The sequence below is a fragment of the Pseudophryne corroboree genome, assembly GCF_028390025.1.
Source record: "Pseudophryne corroboree isolate aPseCor3 chromosome 3 unlocalized genomic scaffold, aPseCor3.hap2 SUPER_3_unloc_49, whole genome shotgun sequence".
NCBI lineage: Eukaryota > Metazoa > Chordata > Amphibia > Anura > Myobatrachidae > Pseudophryne > Pseudophryne corroboree.
The window spans coordinates 677614-692303 of NW_026967540.1; the positions used below are offsets into that span (position 1 = coordinate 677614).

Below are 14690 nucleotides of genomic sequence, written 5' to 3' on the forward strand. Positions count from 1 at the left end.
AAATGATCGCACAGGCAGAGTAAGTCTGAAGCTACTCTAAAACTGCTACGAGGTTTGTGATCGCAATATTGCGAATACATCGGTCGCACTTTTAAGATGCTAAGATACACTCCCAGTAGGCGTAGGCTTAGCGTGTGTAACTCTGCTACATTCGCATTGCGACCGATCAACTCGGAATGAGGGCCCATGAGAGGACCCTTCTTAAAATATGGGGTGACTCCCCCTGTCTACCGCTGGGAATGGCTAACCTGAATTCCCTTGTGAAGCACGAGAGGAAGGAAAAGGTTTCCTTTTCTTTCTTTATATAGGTAAACCTTCTTCTGTTGGTACAGGAGGGTACTCCGTATTGTCTTATAGCTACAATCATGTACTGAATATTTCTGGTTAATGTCGGAATCATTCTGGAAAACTAGTGTCGACACAGGATTCAGAGTCTGTGTCGGTATCAGTGTGCATTACAGAGACAATGTTAGGAGACCCCGAGGGGCCTGGTGTGGATGAAAAAGAAAACTTTGGAAAAACACCTCTTCCACAGACTGTCTCCAGGCTGTGCCTGAGACTCAGACATATTATCACTCAATGTTTTCACCCATACACGTTTTTAGTGGTGTCGGACGGTCCACCACATTATACATATACACACATTTACACACATATATATATATATATATATCTATCTGTGTCCCTACTAAAATTTCCTCAGGGGAAGACCACCCTGTCAGACATGCTACATACATGTGCAAACACCCCACAGACACTCCGGGGCTTATACGGGACAGATCCATTAATCAGAGGAGTAATGTGCCGAGTGGTAACAGAGGGACTGCACATGTCGCACAGCCGTGTGAACTCTCATCATGTAAACTCTGTCAAGGGACACAGAGAGGATTTTGGCCCTCATTCCGAGTTGTTCGCTCGGTGTTTTTCATCGCATCGCAGTGAATTTTAGCTTAGTGCGCATGCGCAATGTTCGCACTGCGACTGCGCCAAGTAACTTTACTAAGAAGTTTGTATTTTTACTCACGGTGTTTTCATCGCTCCGGCGATCGTAATGTGATTGACAGGAAATGGGTGTTACTGGGCGGAAACACGGCGTTTTAGGGGCGTGTGGCTGAAAACGCTACCGTTTTCGGGAAAAACGCAGGCATGTCCGGAGAAACGGTGGGAGTGGTTGGGCGAACGCTGGGTGTGTTTATGACGTCAGCCAGGACCGAAAAGCACTGAACTGATCGCACAGGCAGAGTAAGTCTGAAGCTACTCTAAAACTGCTAACTCGTTTGTGATCGCAATATTGCGCATACATCGGTCGCACATTTAAGAAGCTAAGATTCACTCCCAGTAGGCGTAGGCTTAGCGTGTGTAACTCTGCTACATTCGCCTTGCGAGCGATCAACTCGGAATGAGGGCCTTTGTCAGCTCACAACCCTGCGTTAGTAGCAGAGAACTGTACAACAAAGTTTGCCACAGACCTGCAGCCAGCGGCGGATTGGCACGCCGAGACACTGGACCAGATTCCGTTTGGTTGGTCCGTATGTCCCCTCCGTGGCTGCCGTCATCCCCCATGCTGGCCGGCTGCCGTGATCGGAGCTTAGCTCCGCTCGCGGCAGCCAGGCCCGGCGCTACCCGCACACCAAGGGCCGCGGACAGGTGGATGACTGCTGCGGCTCAGGAGAGAGGGCGGTGGGTGGGAGAGTTAGCTGCTAAATCCCGACCATTTGATTAGTGATGCCTTTCGGAGCTCCGCCCTTCACCGGCAGCTTTCTGTGCTCCCAGAGGAGGGGGGCGGGGCCAACCTGGGCGGTTCTGACAGTACTATAACAGCAAACCCGGGGCAGCCGTGGTGCTAGCGGAGCCCGCCTTCCAGCACTAGAATCGGCCCGTTCGGAGGCTACGAGACCCCAGGGACAATTCGGCTCTGGAGCCAGCAGCTGAATGTAGGTAATGAGCAGCAGATGGCAGTAGTGCGGGCGCTGTGGTGTAATCCTGCTATCCCTCCTGTGTGGTGTCACACCTCTCTGTAGTTACAGTGAGTCTCCTGTCTGGCTGTCAGCTTGTACAGTATGTGTCCCAGACTGCAGGACAGGTCCTCCCTCACTCCTCTAGTCCCAGTCTTACACTCCCCTCTCCCTGCTCACTCTGCCCCTCCCTGCCTCCCTCACTCCTCTATTCCCAGTCTTACACTGCCCTCTCCCTGCTCACTCTGCCCCTCCCTGCCTCCCTCACTCCTCTAGTCCCAGTCTTACACTCCCCTCTCCCTGCTCACTCTGCTCCTCCCTGCCTCCCTCACTCCTCTAGTCCCAGTCTTACACTCCCCTCTCCCTGCTCACTCTGCCCCTCCCTGCCTCCCTCTCTCCTCTAGTCCCAGTCTTACACTCCCCTCTCCCTGCTCACTCTGCCCCTCCCTGCCTCCCTCTCTCCTCTAGTCCCAGTCTTACACTCCCCTCTCCCTGCTCACTCTGCCCCTCCCTGCCTCCCTCACTCCTCTAGTCCCAGTCTTACACTCCCCTCTCCCTGCTCACTCTGCCCCTCCCTGCCTCCCTCTCTCCTCTAGTCCCAGTCTTACACTCCCCTCTCCCTGCTCACTCTGCCCCTCCCTGTCTCCCTCACTCCTCTAGTCCCAGTCTTACACTCCCCTCTCCCTGCTCACTCTGCCCCTCCCTGCCTCCCTCACTCCTCTAGTCCCAGTCTTACACTCCCCTCTCCCTGCTCACTCTGCCCCTCCCTGCCTCCCTCTCTCCTCTAGTCCCAGTCTTACACTCCCCTCTCCCTGCTCATTCTGCCCCTCCCTGCCTCCCTCACTCCTCTAGTCCCAGTCTTACACTCCCCTCTCCCTGCTCACTCTGCCCCTCCCTGCCTCCCTCTCTCCTCTAGTCCCAGTCTTACACTCCCCTCTCCCTGCTCACTCTGCCCCTCCCTGCCTCCCTCTCTCCTCTAGTCCCAGTCTTACACTCCCCTCTCCCTGCTCACTCTGCCCCTCCCTGCCTCCCTCACTCCTCTAGTCCCAGTCTTACACTCCCCTCTCCCTGCTCACTCTGCCCCTCCCTGCCTCCCTCACTCCTCTAGTCCCAGTCTTACACTCCCCTCTCCCTGCTCACTCTGCCCCTCCCTGCCTCCCTCTCTCCTCTAGTCCCAGTCTTACACTCCCCTCTCCCTGCTCACTCTGCCCCTCCCTGCCTCCCTCACTCCTCTAGTCCCAGTCTTACACTCCCCTCTCCCTGCTCACTCTGCCTTCCCTGCCTCCCTCACTCCTCTAGTCCCAGTCTTACACTCCCCTCTCCCTGCTCACTCTGCCCCTCCCTGACTCCCTCTCTCCTCCTCATACCCCCAGTCTTACACTCCCCTCTCCCTGCTCACTCTGCCCCTCCCTGCCTCCCTCACTCCTCTAGTCCCAGTCTTACACTCCCCTCTCCCTGCTCACTCTGCCCCTCCCTGCCTCCCTCTCTTCTCCTCATCCCCCCAGTCATTGCTGGCTGCTTAACCCCCCACTTCCCGACCACCTATAACCCATCTTCCGATTGCTCTGTGGCGTCATGTTGTAGCAAATGTACATGATAATTTGTCAGGCACCCTGCTGCTACAGCCAGTAGCGGATCTTGCCACGAGCAAGCAGGACTTTTGCCCGGGGCGCCGCCTTCCAGGGGGCGCCGGCACCATTTGGAGGGCGCCACACCATGGCAAGATCCGCTACTCTGTGCCCCCCGCTGCCCGATGTGTCCCCCGCTGGTCCCGCTGTCCCCCGCTGTGAAGGGAAACTAGATGCTACGCGTCTAGTCTCCCTTCATGTAGAGAACCTTTGCTGTGCAGTGCGCGATGACGTCATCGCGCACCGCACAGCATTGTGGGAGTGACAGACGCTAGGGGTCATATATGACCTCTAGTGTCTATCATCCGAGGAAAGGAGTGGCGCCGTCGGAGATCTGCAGCAGTCGGAAATGGGGATAGTAAGTATTTGTTTTTTTTTTTCAGCGGCGCTACTCCACTGTACAGGGTGCGTAACTGACCACGCCCCCTGTATGAAGCCATGCCCCCACTTTCCACCTGGGGCGCCGAACGGTCTAGAACCGGCCCTGGCTACAGCAATACTTCTGCGTCAAACCAACACACTGGAGCCAGCAACAGTGATTCCAGCACTTTATAAAGGTCAGGAATGAAGTGAGTGTATCCAGCTCCATTCACAGTACAATTGTCAGTCACAGACAGCGGTACAGTACTTCATATTATATACAGGATGGTGCCACTATGTGCTGTGTGGTGACATTGGGCATCAGTGCTGCCCGCCTGGGAACGCTAGTGCTGCCATGCTCATGTGTATGATATGGGCACGCTGCTGCATGATAGTGACACACGCAGGCTGACAGGCTACATACATGCTGATGATGATGATGATACGAGCAGGGTCATGTGATACAGCATCACTGGCATGTCGTGAGACGGGGATCATTAGGGATGAATGGAGGATCAGATTCTGGATTTGGTTGAAGCCTCAGGATTTTCAAGTGAGATTTGAGTTCAGTGAAATCATGACTTGGCACGATTATGTGGCCACGCCCCTTCCCCACGAAGCCACGCCCGTAAAATTTTGCGCCGCGCACTTTCTGTCCCAGCGCTTTATCAGGCCCTTTGAGCAGTAATTCCGCCCACTTGACAGACTCCATCCCCTCAACAGACACCACCCCTATTAGGGCTGCTTCCATAAATTTCCCAGGCTGGTTTCCGGTCCCAATCCGCCCCTGCCTGCAGCGCCCTTTTATTCATATAACAGTATATACAGAAATATACACAGAACTAATTTAATGTTGCACCCTGATACAGTGGTGAAGGAAGGATCAGCGTCCTTGCATGGAAGAAGGGAAAAATGGCGCAGAGTAGTGTGCTGGCTGACTGAGGAAGAAGTCCCGTCCTCGCAATGGCGCGCTTCTCCTCAGTGTGGGTTACTACATTTTTATACTGGCGGGGGTTAGGACAGTGCCACCGCACTATTGCCCTCATTCCGAGTTGTTCGCTCGCAAGCTGCTTTTAGCAGCTTTGCACACGCTAAGTCGCCGCCTACTGGGAGTGAATCTTAGCTTATCAAAATTGCGAACGATGTATTCGCAATATTGCGATTACACACCTCTTAGCAGTTTCTGAGTAGCTCCAGACTTACTCGGCATCTGCGATCAGTTCAGTGCTTGTCGTTCCTGGTTTGACGTCACAAACACACCCAGCGTTCGCCCAGACACTCCCCCGTTTCTCCAGCCACTCCTGCGTTTTTCCCAGAAACTGTAGCGTTTTTTCGCACACACTCATAAAACGGCCTGTTTCCGCCCAGAAACACCCACTTCCTGTCAATCACATTACGATCGCCAGAACGAAGAAAAAACCTCGTAATGCCGTAAATAAAATACCTAACTGCATAGCAAATTTACTTGGTGCAGTCGCAGTGCGGACATTGCGCATGCGCACTAAGCGGAAAATCGCTGCGATGCAATGAAATTTACCGAGCGAACAACTCGGAATGAGGGCCTATATGCCCTTATGTGCTAGTGTTAAAGGAGGATTTTATGCCCTGCACCTTGCACCCTGCAGTGCCTGTTATGTGTGGGAGCATGGCGCTCAGCGTTCCGTTTGCTGCGCTGTACCTCAGAATGCCGTCACTGTAGAAGTCTTCTTTTCTTCTGCTACTCACCTGTCTTCTAACTTCTGGCTCTGTAAAGGGGGTGACGGCCGGCTGAGGGAGTGAGCATCTAGGCGTACCCAGCTATCAGCACCCTCAGGAGCTAATGGTGTCCTGTAGCCAGAAGCAGAGCCATTGAATTCACTGGAAGTGGGTCATACGTCTCTCCCCTAAGTCCCACGAAGCAGGGAGACTGTTACCAGCAGATCTCCCTGAAAATAAAAAACCTAACATAAGTCTTTTCAGAGAAAATCAGTAGAGCTCCCCTGTAGTGCATCCAGTCTGCCTGGGCACAATTCTAAAACTGGAGTCTGCAAGAGGGGCATAGAGGGAGGAGCCAGTTCACACCCTTTGAAAGTCTTAAAGTGCACATGTCTCCTGCAGATCCCATCTATACCCCATGGTTCTAATGGTGACCCCAGCATCCTCTAGGACGTATGAGAAAATGTATATACCAGCACTACCTATGTATGGGTATATGGGTAGAGTAATAACTGATATAAGCAAGTGAAATATAAAACGGATTTAAACACGTTTTATTTATCAAATTTATGAGATCCTTTCACAACGGGATTGTGATCTCAGAAAAAAAAACTGGTTTACAGCTGCTCCCTGCAGAGCGTTACTACTGCATACAACCTAAGTGCTCCCTGCAGAGCGTTACTACTGCATACAATCTAAGTGCTCCCTGCAGAGCGTTACTACTGCATACAACCTAAGTGCTCCCTGCAGAGCGTTACTACTGCATACAACCTAAGTGCTCCCTGCAGAGCGTTACTACTGCATACAATCTAAGTGCTCCCTGCAGAGCGTTACTACTGCATACAACCTAAGTGCTCCCTGCAGAGCGTTACTACTGCATACAATCTAAGTGCTCCCTGCAGAGCGTTACTACTGCATACAACCTAAGTTCCAGACATATATATTGGTAGATGCTCAATTAGCTAAGTGATATCATTCAGGTGTTCGAAAGGGAGCACCTGAATGATATCACTAAGCTAATTGAGCATCTACCAATATATATGTCTGTTGTGAGAGGCAGAGAGGTTCCTGCATTAGGAGGAGGTGCAGGCCCTGACATGCCACATGGATCATTATGGGGTTGCTCCAAGGTAGGTAGCTCTTAGCTTAGACATATTGTAGTAAGGAGCCATTATCATGTGGCTCCTTGTTGGTTAATATTAGACCCAGATTGGGGTAATGGAGGTGTGAGGTGTGGTGCCTCTGGACTGGCTGAGCTGGATGGCCTTAGTGTGGCATACCTTTACATTCTATTAACACTTTTCACTTATTCATTTTTTAACACTATTTCTCTATTTAAATTACATTTCATGTTTGTATCACCCCCTCTATAGCTTCGGCTTCCTAAATACTAATTTATTAACACTATAATTTTTTCACTGGTGTGCTACGCTGGGCTTTCTGGCTTATGCTGGTGTTTTGGGGTGCCACACCCTGCACCTAGATATAGCGCTAGGGACCCCAAATATACAGAGAAGCCTTGATGCAGCATTGGGGCTTAACCACACATTTGTGCAAATATGTGTAACGAAGATCTCTGAATTCTATTATCATGTGGGATTTATATCTGGTTACTGTTATCATCCAGGGTGCTGGGGGAAACCAAATGCCTTTTTTTCTTCCAACCTAAGTTCCCCCTGCAGAGTGTTACTACTGCATACAACCTAAGTGCTCCCTGCAGAGCGTTACTACTGCTTACAACCTACTGTAAGTGCTCCCTGCAGAGTGTTAGTACTGCATACAACCTAAGTGGCCTTTTCTGGTAACCACTATGTCTTACAATGACCACTTTGTTACTACCTATAATGTATAACAGTGGGATTGTTCTCAAGGGCACAAAGAAACATATATGTTCAATTCAGCACATATTTTGCCATTTGTCTCTCTGTGCTGAGTACTTCACGTCTGTGATCACGCTGACCTCTATTGGAATTTCTCGGTCATTACTGTGTTATTTGAGTTGCATTACATCATGTTTACTTGAAATTTTGGCTCGGATTAGAATGTCATTTTGAACGGAGTCATCTTGATGTAACCTCCTGACAGCGTGCTACTGCTCCTTTTATTCATAGACCATTTGTATTTTCCTATCTCTGAGAGGTCAGTCTCTTTTGTAGCCGGCTTACCATGCCTCCAAAAAAGGTTAAAAGGTATCAAATCAGCCCCACCCTGCCCATCTCTTTGGTACCTCGAATTCAGGTGGTCCTTCTGAGACCACTACATCATCTGCTTCTTGTCAGATGCACAGCCCAGCTGTAATGGCTGAAGACGTCTTAGGATACTCTAGATGGTCCTGTTACTCTACGCTCTATACATTCTATGTTATCTGCATTTAAGGACTGAAATACCTCAGAACTTAACTCTAATATTCAAGTTTTTGAGGTCCAGTATCAGTGAGATTGGCACTCGTACAGACTAAGATGAAAGAGATTGTTGCATCTCACAAAGATATGATTTCAGCACATGACACCGTTCAGGAAGACATGGTCTCTATTCGTGATAAAGTCATTGATTTAGAAGACAGGTCTCGGAGAAATAATATCAAAATAATGGACGTTCCGGATTCTGCTACAAATGCTGAGCTTTATGATTATGCCACGGTCTTCTTTTCAGAAACTTTCACTGAAGGCTTCTTCCGCAGACTTTCTTATTAATAGGATCCATAGACTCCCAAAGTCCAAACAGGCCCCTATCCAAGCACCGAGGGACACTCTGCACAGGGTCAACTTTTTTCATATTAAAGAACGAATTCTATGGCCTGCTTTGTCTTTCTCATCCTCAACTGAGTGCCTGGATAATCTGCAGCTATTTCTGGATATTTCTCCTGTGACGCTGGCCAAAAGACATCTATTCCACCCAAGGAAATGTGCAATACAAATGGGGCTTTCCTACTCAGCTTATTGTAATGCGAAACGGAGCCTTCACAGTGATATTCTGAAAAAGTGGGACACTCCTGTTGAAAGCCCTTCATGACACTTTACCTAAACCAATCCCGGAGGAGTTGTCTTCCGTCTCGAAGTAATATGCTAAAGGAGTAAGACTGCTGCAGACACTCAGAGTTTGTTTCCTACTGTAACATGTGCCAACTGGGACTAAGTTACTGGGCATGGATCTATTTTTGGGCCATATTTATTTGCTCAAAAGTTTTGACTGTTCCCAGAATGCATAGCGCTGCCTCCTCTATAACCCCGCCTCCCTGCACAGGAGCTCAGTTTTGTAGTCAGTGCTTGCAATAGCAGGCACGTTACAGGGGGCTGCTCAAGCAGCCCTAAGAAAAAAGCTTTTTTTGCTGAAAAAAGAAGTCTACAAGGGCTGTAGCAGAGGTTAGATGTCAGGAGACATTTCCTGCTGCAGCTTCATCTCTCCCCCAGTGGCGCTGTACACTCCCACGCCCTGGTTGCCGAGTACCTACAGCGGAGGATCCGGTTTTCTTCTGGTCAGTCACACATGGCCGAAACTCTCCTGGATCGCGTGGCCGCACTTCGGGAGGAGGTAAGTGGGTACTGCTCGCGGGACCCACACTTTATCACGATCCGGCGCTGCCAGTGGGAGGCGGGCCGCGCGTGCTGGCATGGACACTGTGGCAGTACAGGGACCCCATTAGACCACCAGGGCAAGGGCACAGGTCAGTTTCTCTCAAAAAACATTTTTATGCAGCCCACAGTACCGGTGGTGAAGTCCAGCAGAGGGATAAGGCTTGGACCTGTAGCCCCTCCCCCAGGGCGCCACTTAGAGTAAATGTTCCCGCCCTGGAGCTGCATCTCTCTCTCTCTCTCTCTCACTCCCAGTCAGTATTTGGACGCCATTACACACAGCAACACTGTTCCTGGGACTGTTTGGGCAAATCCTCCTCTGTAAAGCCGCCTGCATGTCAGCGCTGTGTTTTTTACAGGACACTTAAGTATTCTACATGAAAAAGTGCATTTAGTTAGGGTTATACATCCAGTCTTTACTCAGAAGGTGGCTAAACAAATTTTACCTCACTCTGATAATCTTGTTGATAAACATCAGGAATCCTGGGAAAATCCAGGAAAGAAGTTCATGCCTCACAAGAAGCTGCTTGCTCGCTATCCCCTCACGCCGGAGCTGAGTAAAAATTGGGAAACGCCTCCGCCAGTGGATTCACATGCGGCAAGGATGGTGGTCTCATCAGCACTACCGTCACGTCTCTAAAAGAGCCTACGGATAAGTGTGTGGAGGGTAGTCGTTGTCTAAAGGCGATTTACACCCTAGCGGGTGCTGCGCATAGGCCCACTATTGCAGCAACATGGGCTGCAGAAGCTATTGATGCGTGGGCCCAGGAGTTGGAAGCTGAAATCTCTTCTGACCATGCTCGGCAATGTTTGTCGTATATAGTCACAGCTTCTCACTATATTAAGGAGGCGGCTTCTGATGCTGGTATCCTGGCGGCCAAGGCTTCTACAAAGTCCGTTCTGGCCCGCCAGATTTTATGGCTGCAGTCCTGGTCTGCGGATCTGGACTCTAAGAAAACCCTGGATGTACTACCTTTTAAGGGAGATATCCTTTTCGGAGAGGACCTTAATAAGAGAGTGGCTGATTTGGCATCTGCTAAAACAGCCTGTCTGCCAAGTACTCAAGCAGCATTCGTGGATGCGCTGGCGGTTCCATGGACCTTTCGGCTGCTGTACGTGTTCCATCCGGTGTTACTTCTGCCCAAGGTAATTCGGAAGTTCAAGCAGGAAGGAGGAAGCCTGCTTCTCATAGCTCCAGCGTGGCCCAGACGGCACTGGTTCTCAGTCCTCCAGGGCCTCTCGCTAGAGCGTCCCATTCTACTTCCACAACAACCAGACCTCCTCGTTTAGGGCCCCTGTGTCTACCAGGGCTTGGCGGCATGGCTCTTGAAGCTTCCGTCTTGAGGGCTAAAGGATTTTCTGAGGTGGTCATTCAGACTATGTTGTGGGCCCGGAAACCGGCTTCTGCTCGGATTTACCATAGGGTCTGACATTCTTACTTTGTTTGGTGCGCATCTAACAACCATGACGCTTCCAAGTTTAGTACAGCCAAGCTTTTGGCTTTCCTTCAGCAGGGCCTAGACTTAGGCCTGCATCTGGCTTCCATCAAGATTCATATTTCTGCCTTGTTGGTTTGGTTCCAGAGAAAAATTGCAACCTTACCTGATGTACATACCTTCCTCAGGGTGTGTTGCGGATTCAACCTCCCTATGTCCCGCCTGTGGCTCCTTGGGATTTGTCGGTGGTTTTGGAGGTATTTCAAGAGTCTCCCTTTGAACCACTTGAATCGGTGCACTTTAAGTGGCTTTCTCTTAAGGTGTTGTTTCTACTGGCTATTGCCTCTTATAGACGAGTGTCGGATTTGGGTGCCTTGTCTTGTAGTTCCCCATATCTGATTTTTCACCGTGACCGGGTGGTTTTTAGGACTTGTCCCGGGTATTTACCTAAGGTGGTCTATTCGTTCCACCTTAATCAGGAGATCGTGGTTCCGGCCTTTGCCTCTCCTGATTTGTCTTCCAAAGAGCGGTCTTTGTATGTGGTACAGGCTCTCTGTATCTATCTGAAGAGGACAGCTTCCATCAGGAAGTCTGATTCCATCTTTGTTCTGTTTGGGTTTCACAAACATGGCTGGCCTGCTCACAAGCAGACCCTGGCCTGTTGGATTAGAATGGTGATTGCACATGCTTATCTTCGGGCTGGCCTTCCGGCTCCTGCTAACATTAAGGCCCATTCTACTTGGTCTGTTGGACCTTATTGGGCGTCCCGCCGTGGTGTGACCCTTGAACAATTGAGCAAGGCGGCTACGTGGTCCTCAGTGAACACGTTCATAAGTTTCTATGCCTTTGATACTGCCGCTTCCCAGGATGCTTCCTTTGGACGCCGGGTTCTTGTGCCCACTACAGTGCGTCCCCTCCCATAAGGAAATGCTTTAGGACATCCCCAATGTCTATCCTTGTGGAGCCCAGTGTACCCCGCAGCAGAAAATTAGATTTATGGTAAGAACTTACCTTTATTAAATCTCTCTCTGCGAGGTACACTGGGCTCCACAAGGCGCCCACCCTGACGCACTTAGCTTCTTTGGGTTGGTACAGCATTAGCCGCTGACACTTTCTCCTGTCGTGAGAATGTGATGTATGTGGCTAATAACAGTTGTCGTCTCTTTTACCTGCTACTGCATTGGGCTAGTTAACTACAAACTGAGCTCCTGTGCAGGGAGGTGGGGTTATAGAGGACGCGGCGCTATGCATTCTGGGAACAATCAAAACTTTTGAGCCTGTTGGTGCCTCGGATCAAGAACCTACTCTACACCCCAATGTCTATCCTTGTGGAGCCCATTGTACCTCGCAGAGGCGGAACTACCGGCAGTGCAAGCAGTGCACTGCACTGGGGCCCGCCTCTGTCCAGGGGCCCAAGCATGTAATGAGTCAAACTGACTCATTACATGCCGCTGTGCGCTGCGGGCAACCGCTGCCCGCAGCGCACAGCCGCCCGGAGATAGGAGCTGAGCAGCGGTACAGACGGGGGAAGGAGGAGGGAGCCAGAGGACGGAGCCGCAGCAGCGCTTTGTTACTGGTGGAGGCGCTGCTGCTGCTGCTCCTCTGCTTCCCTATAGGCTGTCTTCCGAGAACAGCCTATAGGGAAGCAGAGGGGCAGCAGCAGCAGCGCCTCCACCAGTAACACAGCGCTGCTGCGGCTCCGTCCTCCGGCTCCCTCCTCCTTCTTCTCTCCAGCCCGGGAATCGTCTGACGCTGCAACGAGGAGCCTGAGGCGGAGAGGGTAAGTATAATTCTTTCTTTCTTTCTTTCTTTCTTTCTTTCTTTCTTTCTTTCTTTCTTTCTTTCTTTTTCTTTCCTTCTTTCTTTCTTGTGCCTGCCTGCCGCAATGTGTAAAAAGGGGGGACTACCTGCCGCACTGTGTAAAAAGGGGTGAACTGCCTGCCGCAATGTGTAAAAAGGGGGACTACCTGCCGCAATGTGTAAAAAGGGGGGACTGCCTGCCGCACTGTGTAAAAAGGGGGGACTGCCTGCCGCAATGTGTAAAAAGGGGGGACTACCTGCCGCAATGTGTAAAAAGGGGGGGCTGCCTGCCGCAATGTGTAAAAAGGGGGGACTGCCTGCCGCACTGTGTAAAAAGGGGGGACTGCCTGCCGCAATGTGTAAAAAGGGGGGACTGCCTGCCACTATGTGTAAAAAGGGGGAATCAGCCTGCCGTAATGTGTAAAAAAGGGGGGCTGCCTGACGCAATGTGTAAAAAGGGGGGACTGCCTGCCACTATGTGTAAAAAGGGGAATCTGCCTGCCGTAATGTGTAAAAATGGGGACGCTGTCTGCCGTAATGTGTAACAAGGGCACGCTGTCTGCCGTAATGTGTAAAAAGGGGTAATCTGCCCGACGCTATGTGTAAAAATGGGGAATCTGCCTGCCGTAATGTGTAAAAAGGGGGGCTGCCTGACGCTATGTGTAAAAATGGGGAATCTGCCTGCTGCTATGTGTAAATAGGAGGAATCTGCCTGCCGTAATGTGTAAAAATGTGGACGCTGTCTGTCGTAATGTGTAACAAGGGCACGCTGTCTGCCGTAATGTGTAACAAGGTCACGCTGTCTGCCGTAATGTGTAACAAGGTCACGCTGTCTACCGTAAAGTGTAAAAAGGGCACGCTGTCTGCCGTAATGTGTAACAAGGGCACGCGGTCTGCCGTTATGTGTAAAAAGGGCACGCTGTCTGCCGTTATGTGTAAAAAGGGCACGCTGTCTGCCGTAATGTGTAAAAAGGGCACGCTGTCTGCTGTAATGTGTAAAAAGAGGAATCTGTTCGCTGCAAGGTGTAAAAGGGTCTCTACCTGGTGTAGTGGTGCTACTGTGCGGCGTAATTTGAATAATGGAGACTACTGTGTTGGTATTATTTTGTGGCCACACCCCTTCCCCACGAAGCCACGCCACTATGTATTTCTCTAACGTCCTAAGTGGATGCTGGGACTCCGTAAGGACCATGGGGAATAGCGGCTCCGCAGGAGACAGGGCACAAAATAAAAGCTTGAGTATCAGGTGGTGTGCACTGGCTCCTCCCCCTATGACCCTCCTCCAAGCCAGTTAGATTTTTGTGCCCGGCCGAGAAGGGTGCAATCTAGGTGGCTCTCCTGAGCTGCTTAGAATAAAAGTTTATTTAGGTTTTTTTATTTTCAGTGAGACCTGCTGGCAACAGGCTCACTGCATCGTGGGACTAAGGGGAGAAGAAGCGAACTCACCTGAGTGCAGAGTGGATTAGGCTTCTTAGGCTACTGGACATTAGCTCCAGAGGGACGATCACAGGTACAGCCTGGATGGGTCACCGGAGCCGCGCCGCCGTCCCCCTTACAGAGCCAGAAGAGACGAAGAGGTCCGGTGAAATCGGCGGCAGAAGACGTTCCGGTCTTCAGACTAAGGTAGCGCACAGCACCGCAGCTGTGCGCCATTGCTCTCAGCACACTTCACACTCCGGTCACTGAGGGTGCAGGGCGCTGGGGGGGGAGCGCCCTGAGACGCAATATAACAGAAAAATACCTTAGGTGGCTAAAGGAATACATCACATATAGCTCCTGGGCTATATGGATGTATTTTATCCCCTGCCATTTTACACATAAAAAGCGGGAGATAAGGACGTCGTGAAGGGGCGGAGCCTATCTCCTCAGCACACTGGCGCCATTTTCCCTCACAGCTCCGCTGGAAGGACGGCTCCCTGACTCTCCCCTGCAGTCCTGCTTCTGAATCAGGGTAAAAAAGAGAAGGGGGGGCATTTTGGCAGCAGATAACAAATAAAACAGCAGCTATAAGGGTTTAACACTTATATAAGGTTATCCCTGTATATATATAGCGCTGGGTGTGTGCTGGCAGACTCTCCCTCTGTCTCTCCAAAGGGCTAAGTGGGGTCCTGTCCTCTATCAGAGCATTCCCGGTGTGTGTGCTGTGTGTCGGTACGCGTGTGTCGACATGTATGAGGAGGAAAATGAGGTGGAGGCGGAGCAGTTGCCTGTGTTAGTGATGTCACCCCCTAGGGAGTCGACACC

At 50.9% G+C, this 14690-nt stretch overlaps 1 protein-coding gene across 1 annotated transcript in view; it reads left to right on the forward strand.

Moving 5' to 3' along the window:
• The window catches only part of LOC134984310 (uncharacterized), a 280342-nt gene that overhangs the window by 169380 nt on the left and 96272 nt on the right, over positions 1-14690 (forward strand). Inside the window, exon 8 of the mRNA XM_063949923.1 lies at positions 10057-10356. Within this exon, the coding sequence (XP_063805993.1) occupies positions 10057-10356 (300 nt within the window). The remainder of the gene's footprint in view (positions 1-10056; positions 10357-14690) is intronic.